This window comes from Bombus pascuorum, chromosome 4, assembly GCF_905332965.1.
Source record: "Bombus pascuorum chromosome 4, iyBomPasc1.1, whole genome shotgun sequence".
Lineage (NCBI taxonomy): Eukaryota > Metazoa > Arthropoda > Insecta > Hymenoptera > Apidae > Bombus > Bombus pascuorum.
Genome location: NC_083491.1, coordinates 8692994 through 8713552, shown reverse-complemented (window position 1 = coordinate 8713552; position 20559 = coordinate 8692994). Strand labels below are relative to the sequence as shown.

General features: G+C 32.5%; 3 protein-coding genes across 4 annotated transcripts in view; all 3 read left to right on the top strand.

Annotated features, from left to right (window-relative positions):
* Window positions 1-20559, top strand: part of LOC132906121 (transmembrane protease serine 9-like) — a 400143-nt gene that overhangs the window by 369991 nt on the left and 9593 nt on the right. The window lies entirely within an intron of this gene.
* LOC132906067 (trypsin 3A1-like) lies at window positions 5209-10100 on the top strand. 2 transcript variants are annotated; one of them, XM_060957929.1, is made up of 7 exons: window positions 5209-5675; window positions 6296-6464; window positions 7264-7423; window positions 8209-8414; window positions 8922-9124; window positions 9348-9405; window positions 9554-10100. In XM_060957929.1, exons 1-7 carry the CDS (start codon window positions 5571-5573, stop codon window positions 9685-9687), a joined length of 1035 nt encoding a protein of 344 aa, XP_060813912.1. In that variant the 5' UTR covers window positions 5209-5570; the 3' UTR covers window positions 9688-10100. The 2 variants fall into 2 exon arrangements, with proteins under 2 accessions (XP_060813912.1, XP_060813911.1); XM_060957928.1 differs by having other exon boundaries at window positions 5212-5675; window positions 8919-9124.
* Window positions 16261-19437, top strand: LOC132906069 (trypsin-1-like). The gene is made up of 4 exons (XM_060957931.1): window positions 16261-16548; window positions 17702-17910; window positions 18666-18917; window positions 19008-19437. The coding sequence occupies exons 1-4, from the start codon at window positions 16370-16372 to the stop codon at window positions 19127-19129; spliced, it is 762 nt and encodes a 253-aa protein (XP_060813914.1). The 5' UTR covers window positions 16261-16369; the 3' UTR covers window positions 19130-19437.

Genomic DNA, 20559 nt, shown 5'->3' with positions numbered 1-20559 from the left:
ATAGTAAATAGAGTTCTTTCCTTGTTGCGATTTCCGAATTTTTATATTTCAATTTTTCTAACATTACAACAAACAAATAAGAGATTGTTTTAAAAATATATTTATCGTAACATTGTAGCGTTACTACACATTTTCCGGAATGCTGAAATTCCGTGTGAAGAAAGACGTGTTTCCGACTGAGTCGTAAGTCGTCAAATATTTGCCTTGGCTTTACGAATCTGGGGACAAGTGCAAACGACTGTTACATTAACCCGATTTCAAACCGCAACCATAGCCCACGTAACACTCACACAATACCTCTTGGAATTTCACCTAGTCTAATCTTTACTACTTACACATCAAACGAAACTGTTTCACGGACCTACAATAATTTCTGTAGCCGTTTCACCTTGTCTATGGATTTATCTCTACATGCCTTTTGCCGTCTGTAGCATGCGTTGGGAAATGACGATCATTGGTGGAAACGAGACAGGCATTTACAAACATCCCTGGATTGTTCGCACGAGCAAACAAGGCACATTCCTACTGCGTTGGCAGTTTAATCATGCGGAAACACGTAATACAATACATGGAAGGGTGATTATCCTCAGTCGAAATAGTTTCATAACAGAGATTCCTTAATTCGCTTTAATGCCTTTAGTCACTTTAATCAAATTAATTGAAAATAAATTTTGTTTCCATGTTATCCAGTCAACTAATACTTCTACCCTTCTAAAAAAAATACAAGCTGTTTACATGTTTACATGGTTCAATTGTGAAAAAGTTATTTCGTTTTGTAGGACATCCCAATACATTTGCGAGTCACTGTATATAAAGCAATTTCGTTTTTTACAAGTTCACTCGTTCCGTGGAGAGCTCTAAAGTTTCTTTATTAAGCTTCTTACGTCTTGGAAAGAAAGTTTCAGCTCTTGTTTCCTTTGATCTTGTTAATGCAGAATATAAAACGAGTGTTCTTCTGAACCGTCACTTGCTTCTGGTTTCTTCTAATATCACTATCCATGTCCCAAACCAGTCATTATCTCATATTTTTCAGCAAAATCGTCATCCACAAATAGAATTGTTATGTTTTGAAAATTTATTTATGGTCTATGTGATGCACCAATTTATCGTATCGTTGAATATCGCAGCATTTAAAATATTTTCTGCTTTTGGAAGACAAACAAGCCTCATCTTTTCCTCGAATCAAATAGCGTCCTTCGATTGTTATCCGATTTATAAAATTACTTTCACAATACAAAAACATTAACAGACAGAGTTTCGTTGTGAACAGTTTATTTATTCGTGCACGATTTACTGTGTATAACTGTCTTATCAAGAGTCTAGTTAACATCCCAAGAAAAATACGATAAGATGATGTAGGACATAGGATTGTATTTCACCTGTAGCCCGTGACAGTGGGTCAAGGTATATGGGTCACAGCACCCTCATGCGGGTGAGACATCGCTCTATTGTTTGCTTCGATGACTAAAGTAATCAACAGCCTTGCCTTATTTATACTTATCGTCAAGGTCAGATTGTCACCCTGATTTCAACTTTTTCACGGACACGTTTAAGTTCTGCTAATTTCGGCTTATCAAGCAACTATGTACATATTAGTAGTAATAATAAATTTTCTAGGAAAATTACGACCGGTTAATATCGGGCCATACTCATATGAGATAAGGTTGTGATAGATCGCTGTAGTTCTTGTCGTATATCTTTGTGTGGTAACAATGGACATGTTCTAGGTCAAGACATGATGTAATTAAATTAGTAATCTCATTTCACTTTTTAATGTTTTTACGATATATTTAAATTAGGATATTTACTGCTAATAGTACAGTTGTTGCGTGAAGCACCTGTTACTGATATCACATACATATTATTTAAAAGATTAGTGTTTCAAATAAAAATATTTCCGATGCAAAGAGAATACTACTACATAGATAGGCATTGTATTGATTAACCACAGAACGCTAACTTTTGTAGCTTCTACGAATGATAATATCTTCATCCGTAAAGAATATCTTCTTATTTTGGATAATTACATAAATAGATAATTATTAAATAGAGAGAAAATGTGTTAATTCCAGGAAGAATTTTATACTTATGCTATAAAATTTTACGTAAATTTTATGTAAATTTTATATGTAATATGTAAATTTTACGAACGTTCGGGTTCTAGAATTACATAGTTCTATGGGTAGCGAAAATATTACGCAATCTTCTTTTAAAAGGGAAGGTGATGTGGAGAGAATATATTAGAAGAAATGAAATCTTTGTATTCTGAAATCCATCATTCCAATGAACATGGTAATTCTGGTGTTGATTTTATTTTTATTCTGACGATAATAATTTAATTTTAAAATGAATATGAACGATTCTCCACCACAGAGACTTCAGTCCCACATTTCTGTCACATTTTAATAATACAGTTCTTGATATATCCCAATAGGGGATCGCACAACGAGATCTCGCAGTCTTATAAACCATACAACAATGTTTTGCATAATGGAAACGACGTTGGGTTAAGTGTATGGATTCTGTGGGGACTACTTCGAAGATGACAATGTAGATTTTTACGAAGATTCAAATAAATAGCTTTCAGTAACTACTCCAATATCTTTTCCACGCCTTGCACTTACCAGTAATTGAAAATTATATATTTTTAACGCTCTTTTCTTTTCAATTACATTCTACTTATCTTATGAAAAAATTTCTTACCAAATTCATAGTAAAATTCACTTGAGCGATGCAATGTACATTCAATATTCGACAGGATATTTCATTACTGTCAAAACTGAATAAAATCATTCCTAAGCCCTTGGCTATTTAGAAAAGGAAATGTTCAGAGGACTTGAACAGAATTAATAAAAATACCATCGCGAAAATATGAATTTTTTGCTGCGTTTCGAATTTAAATTACATTCGGAAGGCACATCCTTTAACGATCTTCGGAACGTGATCGATTAATTTTCTGATTAAAAAACATGCTAGGGCCATTAAAAGTAACCAGGAGCATTCATAAATTATCGAACACTTTCTTGCATGCGAACGATCTTGCAGTTTTGCTTCTCTGTTTAACCAACGTTTCTCCACGACTTCTTGCTCCATAAACGACACAATCATCCTGTAAATTGCACTCGTTCCTTCGTATAAGTCCATTCACTGTAAAATACGTGCGCATCGTTGTGTGTTACCAACACCAAGTGGCAAGGGAGTGCGCAGTTTCTTACCCTGAATAATTGAATTCCAATGTCGAAATGGTGGAACCTCATTACGAGCGAAACTTGTTCGGTATTGAACGTAACGGTACGCCAATCGACATGGACGAATCGCGGCGAAATCAGCAAGAGACAATAATTATTGGACCACATGCGATCAATAGCCACGTGAAAATTACGATTCGAGTCGATAAACCCTAGGGAAACATGCTTCCCCCAAGTGAAGTATAAGTAGTATTTTCTTTTTCTATATATTCCGTTGTTTTTTGAAACGTTGCACGTTTAGAAATTCTTTAAACAATATATATTACTATTAACAATTAACTCGTTAAATATTTATTCGTTTAAATATGTAAAATTATTGAAATATATATACAAAATTATTTGTTATAATACTTAATACGTGAAACAAGCTCCCATTTCTTTAATTATTTTCACGAAAATATCAATTTGCCTAAACATTACAGTAGAATAATTAGCATCTAACAACTTAACAATTGCTGAAAAATTTTTTAAAAATTTCTTCATCTATTACGTTCACACTATCTACTCGAAACAGGCAGATAATCAAAACCTATTTAGATATAATAGCCCAAAAGCTATTATACGAAACTTAAGTGATAACCCCGTTAAAAAGCAACGAATAAACCGATATAGTGTCTGGAATTTACATAAGATAATGAGAATGATTTTACTCGAGCAATTATCTGAATAATGTTTAGGTTCCAGTCTAACACGTGTTGTTTAATTAACCAAACACGACTGCAATAATTGTTTCAATGGAGTTACTACACTCTTTCCGGAACACTGAGATTCCGTGTGAAGAAAGATACGCTGTGTTTCCGACTAAGTCGTAACTCGTTAAACATTTGCCTTAGCCTTACGAATCTGAAGACAAGGGCAAACGACTGGTTACATTGACCCGGTTTCAGACCGCAACGGCAACCCACGTAATGTTCTCACCAAACTTCTTAGAATCTCGCCTAGTAAAATCTTTACTACTTATGCATAGGGCAAAACTGTTTCATGGACCTGCAATAATTTCTGTCGCCGTCTCAAAGTTCTACGTGAACTCTGACTTCCTGTCAAAATGAATAATTTTAATGTATAATTCATGCATAATTCATTTAATAAATATAGTTTTCTAATGCAGAATTAATTCTTACATTAACGGTTAACGTATAACATTATTCATAAAACACCCTTCATTAAAAATAAAAATATTGAATAATATGTAAATGTTGCGTTAACGAAAGATCAGATAGTTTAAATATCTTTTCTATATGATGGTACATTGTTTCCTTTCACGATTGTGGAGCTGCCTGGAAAAGGAACTCGTGGAACAAAATGATGAATTGAATGTATTAAAAATTATAGTTGTAGTTACTAGATTGAATCATAAAACGTATATCAAATATTGAAACGAAAGCTGCATAAAAGAATATATATAATAAGAATATATATAAATAAGTTTTTATCCATATATTTTACAACGAGTCGTTCAAATCCCCAAAAGTGCATAATATCTCTAAAATTCCTATTGTGAAAAATAAATTGATTCATAAATTATTAATTATTAAATTAGTCATTTCAACTATACCAGCAGTTGTTCTACCGTTGAACGCAAAATTTCAGTAACACTCAATCTCTGCCTATCGATATTGCCATGAAAACCCTACAGCATGAAGATCTTCACGAGCCCACGATCAACGAAAAGACCTGCTCCACTTGATAAGCGAAACCTTTCCAATTAGCGTGTCTCAACTACACACGCGTCTGACAGTGTTTGTTGGAAAACAATAGCGACGGCGAGTCGTGAAGAATTTCGTCTGACGAAAGTGACATTGATCCAGTCTACCGGATCTTCGAAAGGAAGGAAAGAAGGACGGGTACGAAAGGGTCTGAAACGTAGGAGGAGACAAAAACTGTTGCGGTGGTGGTGGTGCGGATTGACATTGGTCGTTACTCGGTCTCTCGCGCACATAAATTCTGCTTTATTCGTTTACTCATGGGACATTGTTATTTTTGTGTGTGTATCAGTGATAAGCGAGTGTGCAGGTGAGACAACGCCGCGTACACGAATACTACGGTTGATTTAAACGCTGTCACATGCAACATCTGCCAATGCAAACGTACCACTCAAGGTTGACGATCCCCACCGACCAGCGTAGGTCGGTTTCTTCAATAGTTATAATTTACTATAAAACGGCAAAACGGCCACGGTACCTTTAGACTTTTCACGCCTGCCATAGGCACGTGCACGAGCAGTAAGTACCTTACACCGATATCGTACAGCACACGAGAGATCGAAATCCCGCCTGTGTGTGTCCGCTCGTCGACTACCAGCAAACTGAACGCACGCTGCATATGCCATTCGGGACACGCGATATGTCGAACCACGCGACAATGCAACGAACACTCGTCGTGATCCTCCTCTGGATAAGTTGCTGCAGCCATGCGTTCCCGCGAGTGGTGAGTTACGTTCTTGTGTTCTGTTCTTTTTTCTTTTAATTAGTTATACTTATCCGCGACGAAATGGGTTATATATTAGTTGTAATTAGTTATGGCAAAGTAACCTACCTGTTTATGATCAGTTTGAAATGATTTCCTATTTGGGTTTTTTGCTTTTCTCACATTAATCTTCAATCGGTGTATATTACTAACATATTGGATCATAAATCGACACGCTACTCTGTTGGGTCATAAGTAGGTTGAATCATAAGTAGAATGAGGACGATTATGCATGTAGAAGAAATTTAAATGTGAAAAAATATACGCTAAGTAAATATTTATGTAGACTCTGCCTTTTTAATTATATTGATAAAAATATGAAATATGAAATTGCATAAACATTTGTAGTTTAGTTGTAAGTGGCCAGTTTAAATTGACCATAGATTTGAATTGGGTCATTTAAATGGTGTTCTATGTTTTATACGATAAATACGATTGATAGTCTGTCTTAAATGAAACATTAAATTAATTAGTTTCTACTAAACACTTATAGGTTACCTATGATGTACTTGCTTTAATTGAAGTTTAATAGATTGTTTCGATGTCGTGGCATGTCAATATTATTTAACTTCTGTATTTAGGTGACATGGAACAAGGAGAAGAACCTGCCGGCGTCAAACGTTCAAACACACTACAACATTACGAGTGCCGAGGTCGACGATCTATCAGCGATAGACGAGGTGTCTTACATCGATTTCAATTCAACTTCTTCGATTCCATCAAAGAGGCCGAACATCTGCAACGACTGTGGTAATTAAGAACGCTGTAATAAGAGCGATAGACTGTATGAGTGCCATGGCACAATTTATCCCACATTTTTCAAAAGGAGAAAATATCTGCGACTACTTTCAATAAGACCATTGATGCAACAATGGAAATAAATAAGAAATTTCCTAAAAAAGAACAATTAAAAAATGTATAAATGTTTAATGTAAGCGACTAGATAATTAAAAAACCATCGTAATTACTTGCAATTCGCGATAAATTTGTTCTTTAATTTTTACTTGAACACGTAAGATGATTATTATTATACAAAAATTGTGTTGTAATTATTATGGATTTACTTGTATCCTGGGAATTTTATAATTTACATATATCGCAGAATTAGTTTTTAAATCACACCAAATACAACTCGCTATTGACATACGTACATATATAACTAATTAAAACAAGATCAATATCGATTACTATGAGAATTACTCAAATGTCAATATTAAAATAGGAACTATAATAACGAACATAAATTCACATTTATTTTACATATCTTACAACTTTCATTCGATGTATGCTATGGAATTTATTTTTACGTTATATTACACAAGATGTTTTCTTAGACTCTCTCAACATATTAATCCAGCCAGTATCGATCAGAATCATTATAACAGTTACTGTAACATCTTCATAGATGTAAAACAACAATTACGATAAATGTAACAATTGCGGGAATTATATTAGATTAAAAAAGATACAAACATATGTATTTGGAGTGACATAAAAAAATAAGCAACCATGTTTAGCCTGTGGACCGATTTCTACGTACCTGTTGCAGTTTGTGGCGTGGGTCGGAAAACGAGGATCGTCGGTGGGAACGTGACGAGTGTTTACGAATATCCATGGATTGTTAGCCTGAGCAACCAAGGCACATTTTACTGTGCCGGTAGCTTAATCACGCGGAAACACGTACTCACAGCGGCTCACTGCTTATCTGGGTGAGTATCATCTCTCTCTCAAGCGAAATATTTTATAATATACCTGCATACATGTATTCGTTAATTCGTTTTAATCCCTTTAGTCAATTTATCGAATTGATTTTAAAAAAGCAAAGAAGTTAAAGAGATTACACAGAACAAATCGGTTTGTTAAATTAAACAAAGCTAAACGGATTGTTAAATTTTAGCAGTAGGTGATCCTGCATACGTTTTACCCACTTTAATTTTATTTTACTTAGATGCTGAATTGAAGAACGTTGTTCACCGTGTAGTGAAAATGATGCTTGTGATAATTATCGTGAGTTTATTGGTGATACATATGGCACGGAAATGTGTGAAATTCGATAAAATTTCGTCAATTCCATTAGATCTTAAATTGTATAAAGTAGATTGCTTTTCGCAAATCCATCTGTTTCTGAAAACGTTTAAAAGTTTCTTTGTCAAGCTAATGCGATTTGGAAATGAAATTTTAACTTTTCCTTCCTTTTCTTGTCTATCTTCTTAATACAAAATATGAGGCGAAGAAATGTTGAAAGTTCTTCGTCAGTTCTCTCTCTCTGCTTGCAGTAACGAAACTTCAAGTTCGTTACGATGATATTAATTTAACTTCGTTTGTTGTTTTGATACTTTCATTTCAACTTTCATTGATGCATTTCATTTTAAAAGTATATATACTAAATGCTAACTGACAGCGGTGGAATTAAAATGCTCTTCTTTTTTCTAATGAAACGTCATTGGAAAATTTGTATTTCCAATGTTTCTGTAACTGTATTAATAAATTCCAGATTCGACAGAAGAAGCATCAAACTCGTCCTGGTAGACAATGATCGGACAAAATTGGACAAAAATGCCATAATTCGTCGCATCAAGTCTGTCGTTCTACATGAAAATTTTCATACATACACGTACAATAACGACATTGCTATTATCGAAATGGATCGAGCAGTGAATGTAAATGGTATCGTGCGAACTGCCTGTTTGCCTGAAGACAGTAAGTATACTTCTGTCGTTGGATTCAACAAATCATGCAACAGCCATACGAACGATTTATATTGCATTGCAAAATATACTAAAATGAAATATAACGTACAAATTAAAATAACATTTCTGCGAGTTGCTGATAACTACAAGAACGTAAACCAGAAAATAGAAAATCGAACTATTTTTTCCGAATAATTCGCATTTTAATATGAGACAAGTCAAATTCTGCGGAAATATTTCGTAAACAAATATATCACGTATCTTATAGCAAGAATACACTACGCGACAGAGATAAACATAAAATTGCATTAGGCGTAAAAAAATTTATAAGACGAGAGTTAGCTCATTATGTTAGTTTTCATTTTTAATCTCGAATATTGTTCCCTTTCAGTTTCATTAATTTTTACTTTTGCATGCTACCGTTTAAAAATTTTTTATTAAATTTGACGACTTGCGGAAATATATTATAATTAATAAATACACTGAATAAACGTAAGATTCGTATATCTTCTAGAAGCTATCGACTATACTGGTGCAACCGCCACGGTGATTGGTTGGGGTCGAACGGGAGAGAGCGAACCCGTGAGCAATGAATTAAGAAGAGTCAATCTCCCAATTTTGTCGCAGGAAGAATGCGATCAAGCAGGTTACCAGAAGAATCGAATCAACGAAAATATGTTTTGTGCAGGATATTTAACGGGTAATCTCGATGCTTGCTTTGTAAGTATCCGATTAAACAAAAATCTATATATCGCATATTAAATGCTTTGCAAATTTCATAAATATGGCATATATGTTGCATATTTGAAATAGATTTTTATATTTTTTGCAAAATAATATTATTTATTATAATTATTGTGAAATAATATATATATATATAAGGAACATACGAAAGAATATTTTATAATCTGAATTATCCTGCTACTATAACGTTATGTCATAGGGTGATAGCGGTGGTCCTCTGCATGTGAAAGGAACATCTGGACATTTGGAAGTAATTGGTAATATTATTATTCATCGTTTATTATAATTTCAAAATTATTTGCTACTTATCACTATCTCTGTTGTTATTCGTATTTATATTAATCTATAATTTATAATACATTAATACACATTGTATCGCATATTTAAATTATTTTTGTTGCTCAGGTATCATCTCATGGGGTCGTGGATGCGCAAGACCAAACTTCCCAGGAATTTACACAAAGTTAACAAATTACCTCGGATGGCTTAAAGATCATTTAGATGACGAATGCGTATGCCCACCACCTCGTCGACATTAATTTCCTACTTTAAACATAGTTACTGATATAATAAGTATATACATATTATCTTAGGGACATATATACCTTTCGAACACTATAAATACGACACTTTTAATCGCATTAAGACATTCAAACAGTACGGTCAGTATTAAGACGAAGTAGAAGAACATTTGGTAATTGATTTTCTTCTGACAAGTTCACGAATATTTGCTTATTTGTCTGTTGCTCGCGACCTGACTGCAAATAGTTATAGAATATGTACAACCGAGCCATCGTAGCCTATTATTAATTTATTGCAATTGTTTGTTCAATTGCATGTAGCTGAGGTGATCTAGTCCAGTGTATACATATACATGAAGAAGTTCCGATTTTCTGTGATGTCGCATTTTCTGTATGAAACAGTTGTTGAATAAAGAACATGTTTATCAATAGTTGAATGTTGTTTTTGAAGCCTTCCAGTGTAAACCGTAGTACGAAGAAGTTAAATTATTATACATTTAATGCTTCAAGCTATTACATAAAATAAATAAAATTATACTGAAATTTTCTAATTTACAGAAGAACAAAATTAAACAATTTCGTAAACATAATATTTCTCATGCTTTTATACCACTTTTATCTCTTTAGGCGATAACTTTAGAACAATAACGTATTTTACCGTTGATCGTGTTGTCATTGATGTAATCAATCCTAATCTATGGAATTGAGAAAATAATTCTTCTAAAAATTCATAATTCATTGTAACATTATGATCATAATTAGAAATTCTTAAGCTTCGCGTAATTTTCATCCGAAGTTTGATCACGGTGAACGCATCGATCGCACTTGTGGACTAATTATGAGAACAAAAGCTCCGTCAGGAACAAACCGGTAAAAACTAACGGTTGCTGAAAGAATGGCTCGAAAAAAAAGGCTGGACATCGCAACGAGATGTCAGATAAACGACAGTCCTCGATCGAGATGAACAGGCAATAACAGAAACCGGGTCAGTAGACAGTAACGTTTTGCTTTCAACGGTGAATGTGGGTTAGTGAAACCTCCAGTCGTTACCAACGACTCTTAATTCTTCCCGAAATCAAACAAGGAATTCCAACTCTTTGGGCTTATTAAATAAAAATAACTTTCAAAACATTTTGTTACATTGGACACTTCATAAGAATGATAAAATGTTTGTAAAAAGTAAAGCTAATCTGTATTATTAGTTGATAATTACTAATTATTGTTATTTATACAGATTGTTCTTTTATATAATTTAAAGCTTCCTTATGAAAAAAGTTCCTAAAGTTTTTTAATCATGTATCACGATGAAGGTAGAATATTGTAAGAATTAAAATTATCTTTGGTAATTGTTTTATATTTATTAAGGATAACAAGGAAAGTTTCTCTTTAGTAGGCGAGAAATTTTTCATTCTGTGAATTATTAAATTTTAACGCGACTGTTCTCCGGATTTTTAATAATTTATTATAGCAAGAACTATGAATTTAATACTATGTAAAATATTTGCAACTGTTGGGTAATTCATAAAGTGAAACTCATACAATGCTTTTATTCCGGGTCACACAATAACCTTTAGTTTACAAGAAATTCTTTATTCTTTGAATTACTGTACTTTAATGCAATTCTTCTTTCAGGACTTTAACTGCTTATTATACGAAGGATAAAGATATAACACTATAAAAAATACACGAATATTAACCTGACGAATAAAAAATACCGATTTTTATTAAATAAATCATAAAGAAGAATATCTATATAATAAGGTTCGTAAGAAAATTGATGTATTTTACAATTTTTCCTCAATGTACCTTCGGAAAACAATATAAGAAGCCTTAAGAAACACTATATTAATTACAGATACTTCTAATATAAACTAAAAAAGATACCTAAAGGAAATACAATATAATTTTCAAATAAAAGTTCTACAAAATGTTCTACTAAACCGAGACATTGTCAACGAAATCACAAAATACCGATTGAAAAACAACCCTGGTAGAAATTCTTGGGAACAGGAACTCTTATTATATGTCGTAGAAAGCACATGACGGTCAGAGGGCAGATATAAAGTAAACGCAAAGCCCTGAGTGTTCCAGCAGCAAGGAACTTTTTTAATAACATCTTCCCATGACAAAACTCGTATTCACCGCGTGATTTCATTTGTCAAGGATAGAAACACATTTACGTCGTCGTCCGTCCAGTCAGCCACTAGAAGAGAAATTTTTTGAAAGGGCACCGGAAACGTGTCTCTTTTATATTTCACCGAATGGTCAAATCGAATCGTACGAATAAAAGTAACGCGGCCGATTTCCATGGTGTGATCATCTCAAAAGAATATCTGCAAGTTATTGCTTTCGATGTACCGTTGGTGGAAGAGTTGTAAAATAATAAAATCTGGTAGATATTAAGATTCCTGTATTTTAAGAGGCAAAACAATAATTTCGAATATATGTCGAGAGATAAAGTTCGAGATTTAGGTCAAGATTATACTTCAGAATTATTTCATTCTGCGTAATATATTATATTAGTATACATTATTACGTATTATTAAATTACATAAAAATATAAAAATTTGTGTGTAATATATGCATAATCAAGGCATATTCTTCAATAAGAAACTTATAATTTACTATTTTTCACGCACATATATTCCAATGAAATTAGACATATCTATTCACGAATGAGTTTTGCAATAGTGGTTCATGAACAATTGGAGTTAGGAAACATCAAAGTGCTTGTATAAGATGTATACGACTGTAACTATAGCTAGATTGCTCGATTCATATCAGGAATTAATTTACGACCTCATTATATCTCTCTTAAGTATACCCATCACGATCGTCGTCCTTCGTCACGAACCTCTTATTCACGTAAATGTAAAAAGCCACTAACTTTATTAGAGTATTTGGGAAATTCGTAGCAAAATTTACAAAAACTGTCAAGCCAATATATCGTTATAGAATTAATCTTTTATAGAATAATAAGAGTCTGTTTTTTTTTTTTTTTTTTTTATGCCTTTAGCCACACTTTTCCAACAAACTATATTTATCTTCTTGAGCAATTTTTCGTCACTAGAAAAATAAATGATCGTGATACTGTGATACATTCCATGAAGTGAGTGGAATGAAACATTCTAACTAATGTCCAACGTTTTCTCGTTGAAAAACGAAATCTTATTAATTAATCGATTCCGATTTCTCTTTCCAAGAATAGCAGAGGCTTCAACTTAACGTTTTAGTATCTAATAGAAATTTTTGACAAATCATCTTCCTTCAATACCGTATACGATATACAATATATTTACTGTCAAAAATACTGCGAAATTTTTCAACAATCCAATACATCAGTGTGAAAGTATAATTAGATACTTGCATATCTTCCATTCGCAGAATTTATTTCCAGAATTTTTAAAATTCTAACTTCGAGAGATGAAAATGTATCAAGTCTCGAATTTCTAACATTTACAACTGAAACGTTAAACAATTCCATGGTCTGTCGAAAGTAATTGCCATTGGAATATCAAACAGTTTCAAATTCTCGATTTCTATTTTAAAAAAGTTCCTCTCTGTATTAAATCGAACGATCGATACAATTCTAATTTTAATTAATATCGTAATTAGTAAACGGCGAATTTTTATGCAAATTTCCATGGATATCGCCGAAAAAAAGGAATTTAAATAGAAAGTTTTAAAATTAATTACTAAACGACTCAACAAAATGATCATTTCTCCTACTTTGGATATTTTATATACTGTTGTATGTTTTTCCATGTTCTCACATTTTTTAAAATTTCCATAGATACATGAACATTCGCAACCCATACATGGAAAATTCGAAGGTGCAAGAACGTGCACAATTCTCACGTAATATGCAAAAATATAAAAATATAAATTATCAAGAGTAAGTTACTCGTTACAAGATTAGCGGCTAAAACAACCTGTCTACATCCCACATTTTTAGTCATCCTCGTGAAAATATGAATTAAAATAACTACCTACAGCCTCGTAATTAGGTACACTTTGAAATAAATTTCTATTTAGACTGCAGACATAAAGATCCGCAGTTTGATAATCACACGTTAATTAAAATTAACCTAGATGTTTTCTAAGTCTAAATCTTAATTAACTATCAATATTTTTAATGAATCAAATGCAAATGTTATACAGCATCGAATAGTCGGAAGACACGGTGCCATATAACGAATCTGGGCAGTCGCGTGACACGAATTCACGTCCATCTTGCCAATTTCGAAACGAGAGGATCATGTACGATCGGCATCGCATACTGAATGGGAAGAGCAACAGGACATAGTGAAAGAACTTTCTTCGAGAGTGAGTCGAACACTCGGTGTTGGTCTTGGTCTCGGCCAGTCTGACGTCTTCGTGGAAGCGCGGTGAAAGCGTCTGCACCACGTCCGCCCGATCTCCAGCAGCCTCTCGATTAAATCTAGGGGCAAATGTGAAGAAGACGAAGAAGAAAAAGAAGGAGAAAGAAATCGAAGGAACAGTGGAAGGTGTGCCGCTACGCGATAGAATGCACTATCATGGAAAATTCAGTGAATACATGGAGTGTCTAGGAAGGTTCGTCGACGAATGGGAAGACCTTCTACCGTGACATTTCTCCACAGTCGCTAACCGGAAAATGTTTCGACAAACCATATCGCGCGAAACATGGACTTTCGTATTAATCTTGTTACTTTTCGTTCATGTGACATGTTTGAATGTGAAGTTCCTGCAAAATAATTCGCTGACCACGTCGAATTTTAGTGTAAGTAATAAATTTGATAGTGAAACTGAAGATTACGAGTGATGTTTAATGGGTGTTGCGAGTTACTAGAGTTTTAGACCTATTGGTGGAGTTATCGTAAATTTTATTTAAATTCGGAAGGACTTATATAACATGCCTATGAAAATGAAGAGAAGTATTTTAAATATCTCGGTACATATCTACATACAGATCGAAGAACGTAATGGAGAAATTATATATTCATAAAATTCGTCTCCTTTGCATTTATTGTTGGAGTTATTAGAAATTTTCCTATACTTCGGAAAACTTTGTGTAAGACGCTCATGAATAATTTCAAATATTTTAGTAGAACGAGGAATGTAACTGAGGAATTATAGATTTATGAAATTCGCGTCTCTTTTGCACTTATTATTCGTTTCACTGCAAATTTTACTTCGCTTCGCAAAACTTTGTCTAATGCATTCATGAACAATTTCAAATATTTCATTTATGTCTACGAAATTGAGGATAATTTTCAATCCCGCTTTTATACTCGCGATAATTTTACTAAGATCAATTTTGTGAATATTGTATTTATGAGTAATATACAAGAGTCCTAGTTTGTCGTGTAGAATCGATTTTAACGACGCAGGCCTTGACCCATAATTCGGATCGTGGTCACTTTCCCCGATCGTTTCTTCTTGCTTATTCGAAATGGAGAGTGAACGTACAGCCGAAGACTGACCGATCCATTTCTTTTTTTTTCAGACAACGAATTCGATTCGCAATCGAAAGGGCAAGTTCCTGTTTGATGAATTATTCGGCCTTGACATAAGTAGCAGCTTGGATGACGATGATGCTGTGTCAAGGAATTGTACATGCGGTAAGATTATAATGTATGCTAGATACGACACTTTCTCCTTCTTCCTTTTTCTGTATTTTATTTTCTACTTGAAACTACGCATTTTTAGAAATTGTTCGTGATTTTGCAGAAAAGATTATTAATGATGAAAATATTCTCGGCAACGTTCTTTGAATTATAGCTGTACATCAATCAAGAAACGGTAAAAGCACAGTAGAAAGTTGTAAAATAAATTATGTTAAACATATCAGTTTGATTTTATCATTTTAAAAATATACCATAACGTTACAAAATAAAATTTCTTAAACCTATTTATTTTACGATAATAAGAATTTTGTTAAAAATATAAATTATTCTAACAGATATTAGATTTATTGATATTCTATACATTAAGAATGTATGGATTTTATTTTTTATTTTTTACGGATAAAAGATGTAGAGAGAGGGAGAGAGCAATTAATTTAAGTTCAATATTTTAGTAATTAGAAATAACAAAATTAGTAGAAAATACTAATAATAGGAATTAATAAATAAAATAGTAATTTTAACAATATGAAATTAAGATGAATAATGGAAGGAAGGGATCAAGTCCGGAACAAATAGATACAGAAAGAGGATTTAATGAACAGGTAAAATATATTTAACTTAGACAAAACGGTATACCTTGTTTCTTATTAAAATCTACATTATAATAGAAAGAGAATAATAATAATAAAAATCAAAATTACGTGACTAAAATCTCAAATAGATTCACCTGAAGATATATCTAAAAACTAGTTTCACTTCCGTGGATCTTGACAAGCAACAAAAAGGTGGGGAGGGGAAAGAAAGAAATCTACGAACTAGTTTTCACAGCGTTCTATCTGTCCTGTCTCTTCCTCATCGGCAAGGAACGAAAGTGCGATCGAAAAATCACTTTCCCCCACGCGACTTTGCAAACTTATTACATCACGTGACGGAATTTACACTTGACCATGTCCAGTGTAATAACGTCAGTCGGTACCTACATATGATTGCGTGCTAGGCTACCGATGTAACAGTTTACGGTAGAAAGCGTTCTTGACTATTTCCGGCTCCTGCAGCGATTGACGGTGACACGTAACAAGCAATAATGAACGATGAATTGCTTTTCAGAATGCGGTATATCCAATCAGGAGGACCGAATCGTCGGTGGGAGACCAACAACCCCAAACAAATACCCGTGGGTGGCGAGACTCGTGTACGAGGGTCGCTTTCATTGCGGAGCCAGCCTCGTTAACAATGATTACGTTCTTACCGCTGCTCACTGTGTACGTAGGTAAGTTTCTTCAATTCCATAGAATTTTGTTCTGTTCTTGTTTTCCTCCCTTTGAAACTTTATTATTACAGTGCCTCTTAAAAATGTTTGAACATTTATCGTGTAAAAGTTTTTACATATACTGTGTATTTTATTTTATGCATTTTATGTATATGTATATTTTATGTACTTTATGTATATGTATATTTTATGTATTTTATGTATATGTATATTTTATGTATTTTATGTGTATGTATACTGCTAGTAATTAAAAGTATTAGAAAGAGTGCCAATGGTTAATACGAATTGGATACATTTTATTGGATGCTTTTATTTTGTAATTATCTCATTATAAATCTTTTGTTTCCTTCGTTTATTATTCAATCGTGTCTTATGACGCAATCAGTATTTCATACTGCTAATGAAATTTCGAAATGTTTCTATTTTATAATACACATAGTGAGTTCATAAAAGGTTTCTATAACTGCTACGCAATTGTGTAGATAGCTTTATTGAGCTTTTCCAACTTCCCACGTACGGAATGTTGTTGCAAGAGGGAACATGTTAAAAATTATTGTCAGCACTTTCCTTTCTATAAAACTTTTATTATTACGTAGGATAGCTTGCTAAAAATGGAATGGAATATATTATGTAATACGGGAATATTGTTCGAACGATAGCGTTTGAAAGTTTCTATAATTTTTCTTGTGTAAGTCTTTATATAGGATAAAGTAAAGTATAACCGTTATTGAAATAAAAACATGCTGAATGAGCAGTTCTTCTCTTTTTCTGAACTTTGATATTTTGTAGGTTGGGTTATTTGAAATGAGATCGTTAAATGTCCAGAAGTTTTAGTATTTTAACTTACTTCACTTTTAATCTTGACTCCTATTTATTTGAAATTATATTTTGTACTACAACAAATTATAGTTTTCTTTTTAAGAATAGAATCTATATAAAAATTAAATTTACTATATATTCAATGATGAACGAAAATCATAAAAAATAAATTAGTCATCAATAATACATTAAAAAGAGATTAATCTGTTCTCTGGTTTTCAATGTTTCATCAATAGATTTCCGATATTTTGGTCTCCCGTTAATAAAAAAGCATTGAAGCATGTATAAAATAATTTTTCACGCCGTAACATATGAAATGTCACTTGTTTTTCAGATTAAAACGGTCGAAGATCCGCGTGATACTTGGTGATTACGACCAACATGTGAATACCGACGGAAAAGCTATAATGAGAGCAGTGAGCGCTATAATTCGTCACAGGAACTTCGACATGAATTCGTACAATCACGACGTTGCCTTATTGAAACTTCGGAAATCTGTGAAATTTTCTAAAACTGTCAAACCAGTATGTTTACCTCAAAAAGGTAATAAAAAGAAAAGGTAAAAAGAGATGAGCAATTGTACGTTTGTTAATGTTTGAGAATATTTAATTCTTCTTAGTAAAATTATTACTGATATTGGAGAGTATTTTGAATGAAACTTACGATGTGTCCAGAAAAATATTGCACAAAAAACAGGTTTTCTTCTCAGTACTATTTTTAGATAGAATATAAAATTAAACACAAAATATTTGGAATATACAATTTTTTTATATTTCTGCCATTAAATATTCTACGTTGCCAGATTGAAATTTTAACAATGTTTCAAGTGACGTTCCAAAAATATATACAAGTGCATTCACCTTTTGTTACAATGGGCCACGTTAACATAAGAGATTAGCACTTTTGCAACCGATGATATTTGCTACGCGTTTTCGTCAGGTGTATAGTCGTTGTTAAATTTTTCTAGAAGCCAAACCAAAAATTCAATTGATACAACAGCGTGCTTCTTAATATAAAAAAGACTAGAAAATAACAGTAAATATTTAACTTTGTTAAATTAAATCTTCGTTCTTTTTCTAAAATACCCAAATTTGGGAAGTGAATTGATTTAATAATTGAAATAAAAACTTGGAAAGTAACTTAGTTTATTTGATGATTAAATTTAGCATTTGATAGCTAAAAACAAAAATTTACAAAAAAAATTTACAAAATAATTGCAATAAATTAGCTTAATTAATGTTAAGGATTGCCTAGACCTTTCTCTTATAAAACACAAAAATTCATTGAAATAATTTCAGGTAGCGATCCAGCTGGTAAAGAAGGCACCGTGGTAGGCTGGGGGCGAACATCTGAAGGAGGTGCGCTTGCTGGACAAGTCCATGAAGTACAAGTGCCGATATTAAGTTTAATACAGTGCCGTAAAATGAAATATCGCGCTAATCGAATCACGGAAAACATGATCTGTGCTGGTCGAGGCAGTCAAGATTCTTGTCAAGGAGATAGTGGCGGACCTTTACTTGTGCACGAAGGCGACAGGCTTGAAATAGTTGGTAAGAAATTACTACAGCATCCTGTTTATCTTCTAACGTGCTCACTTTCGAATTATCAAGATGCATCTTTCAATATACTTTCCAATACAGGAATAGTGTCCTGGGGTGTTGGTTGCGGAAGACCAGGATATCCTGGAGTATACACCAGGGTAACTAGGTACCTGAATTGGATCAATACGAATATGAAAGAAGGATGTATATGTACAAATTAAAAATGATCGAACGACCATCAACAACCATAATTGTACAAAGAATTTGTGAGACTATCATAGGAAGCAATAATATTTTATAGTTCTATGTAATTATTTATTAATTTTCAAGCGTGTCTGTTGAGAATCGTTATATTTTTTTACTAGTATGATTTTACTAATTGATTAGGTATAAAATAGAAAATTACTTTAAAATGTATATAGTTATAAGACTGCCACGTCTTTTGAATCATATTCGATGTAATCGTGATTCTTATCTTTAAAAAACATTTTCTAATATAAAAGAATCGTTGTTCGTGTTCTATTCGTAGCAAGGCTAAAGTCACAAAGAGATAAGAAACTGTTACGATCTGGTGACTTAGTGATTCAGTTAATTGTCATTATCATATAAAGTTATTTTATACGTGAACGATAAATGTTACTACTTTTTTATACTTTTTTTATCTCGTACGTAATGTATTAAATAAACTGTGACGTTAGAATAATCTTTTAATAGTAACAAAGAAGAGATATTTTAATTTACCGCGCTATATAAAAGTATTCATTTAAAAAAATCCAATCGTTCTTAAAGAAATGTAGAAAATAAGAAAACGATGTTGAACTTCGTTTAGTGAGTTGTTATACGTTTTAATTAAATTAGTAATCTGTAATGGACGTTTTTATTTTTTTTTTTTTTTTTGTTTAATTGTATAATAAATATCTGTTTTTCGTTTTCATTTGTTTTCAATAAAACGTAATTGCTCCCTGAAATTTCTTATTTTATATACATATTTTCAAAATGTAATGTATATGAATATTGTATAATTCGAAGTATGCTGGTGTCACACCTTTTGTTGCGTGAATGGCGGCTGAACGTTGCTAGAATAATTATCAGTAACGGTTTTCTGTCGAACCACGATTAAATTAATGAAGCTAACATTCTACTGAAATCAGGACGACAGCGTGTGCATTGATGCACCGTGTATGTATCTTTCAATTTAGTACTCAATGATATAACGTTTGCTATGTAAATGTATATATATCTATATCCAAGGTAACACAATAGCTTAACATTGATATTGGAACTGTTTGCGAGAGATAAATTTCACTTACAAAGTCACACGTAACGCGTAAAATGTATACTAATGCAATTAATTTTGAAATGTAATTTAAATGAGTTTCAATAGTGCAAATATTGTAATCGAAAATTCAAACGATATTCAATCTTCTTTTTTACCTTTCTTTCAATTTCAATTTTTGTCTGAAGTATTAGTATTTTAAGATAATAATATTAATTGATATTAGTAATAACTCATTAATTCTAATTAAAATTCCAATTATTTCTAGCTTCGAAATTATTGTTTTAGGATAGTAGCAATCTAAGTAAAGAAGTTTGTATTAATTGGAATTCCTAAACAAAAGAATGGTCCTTGAAATTTATATCCGCGACCATC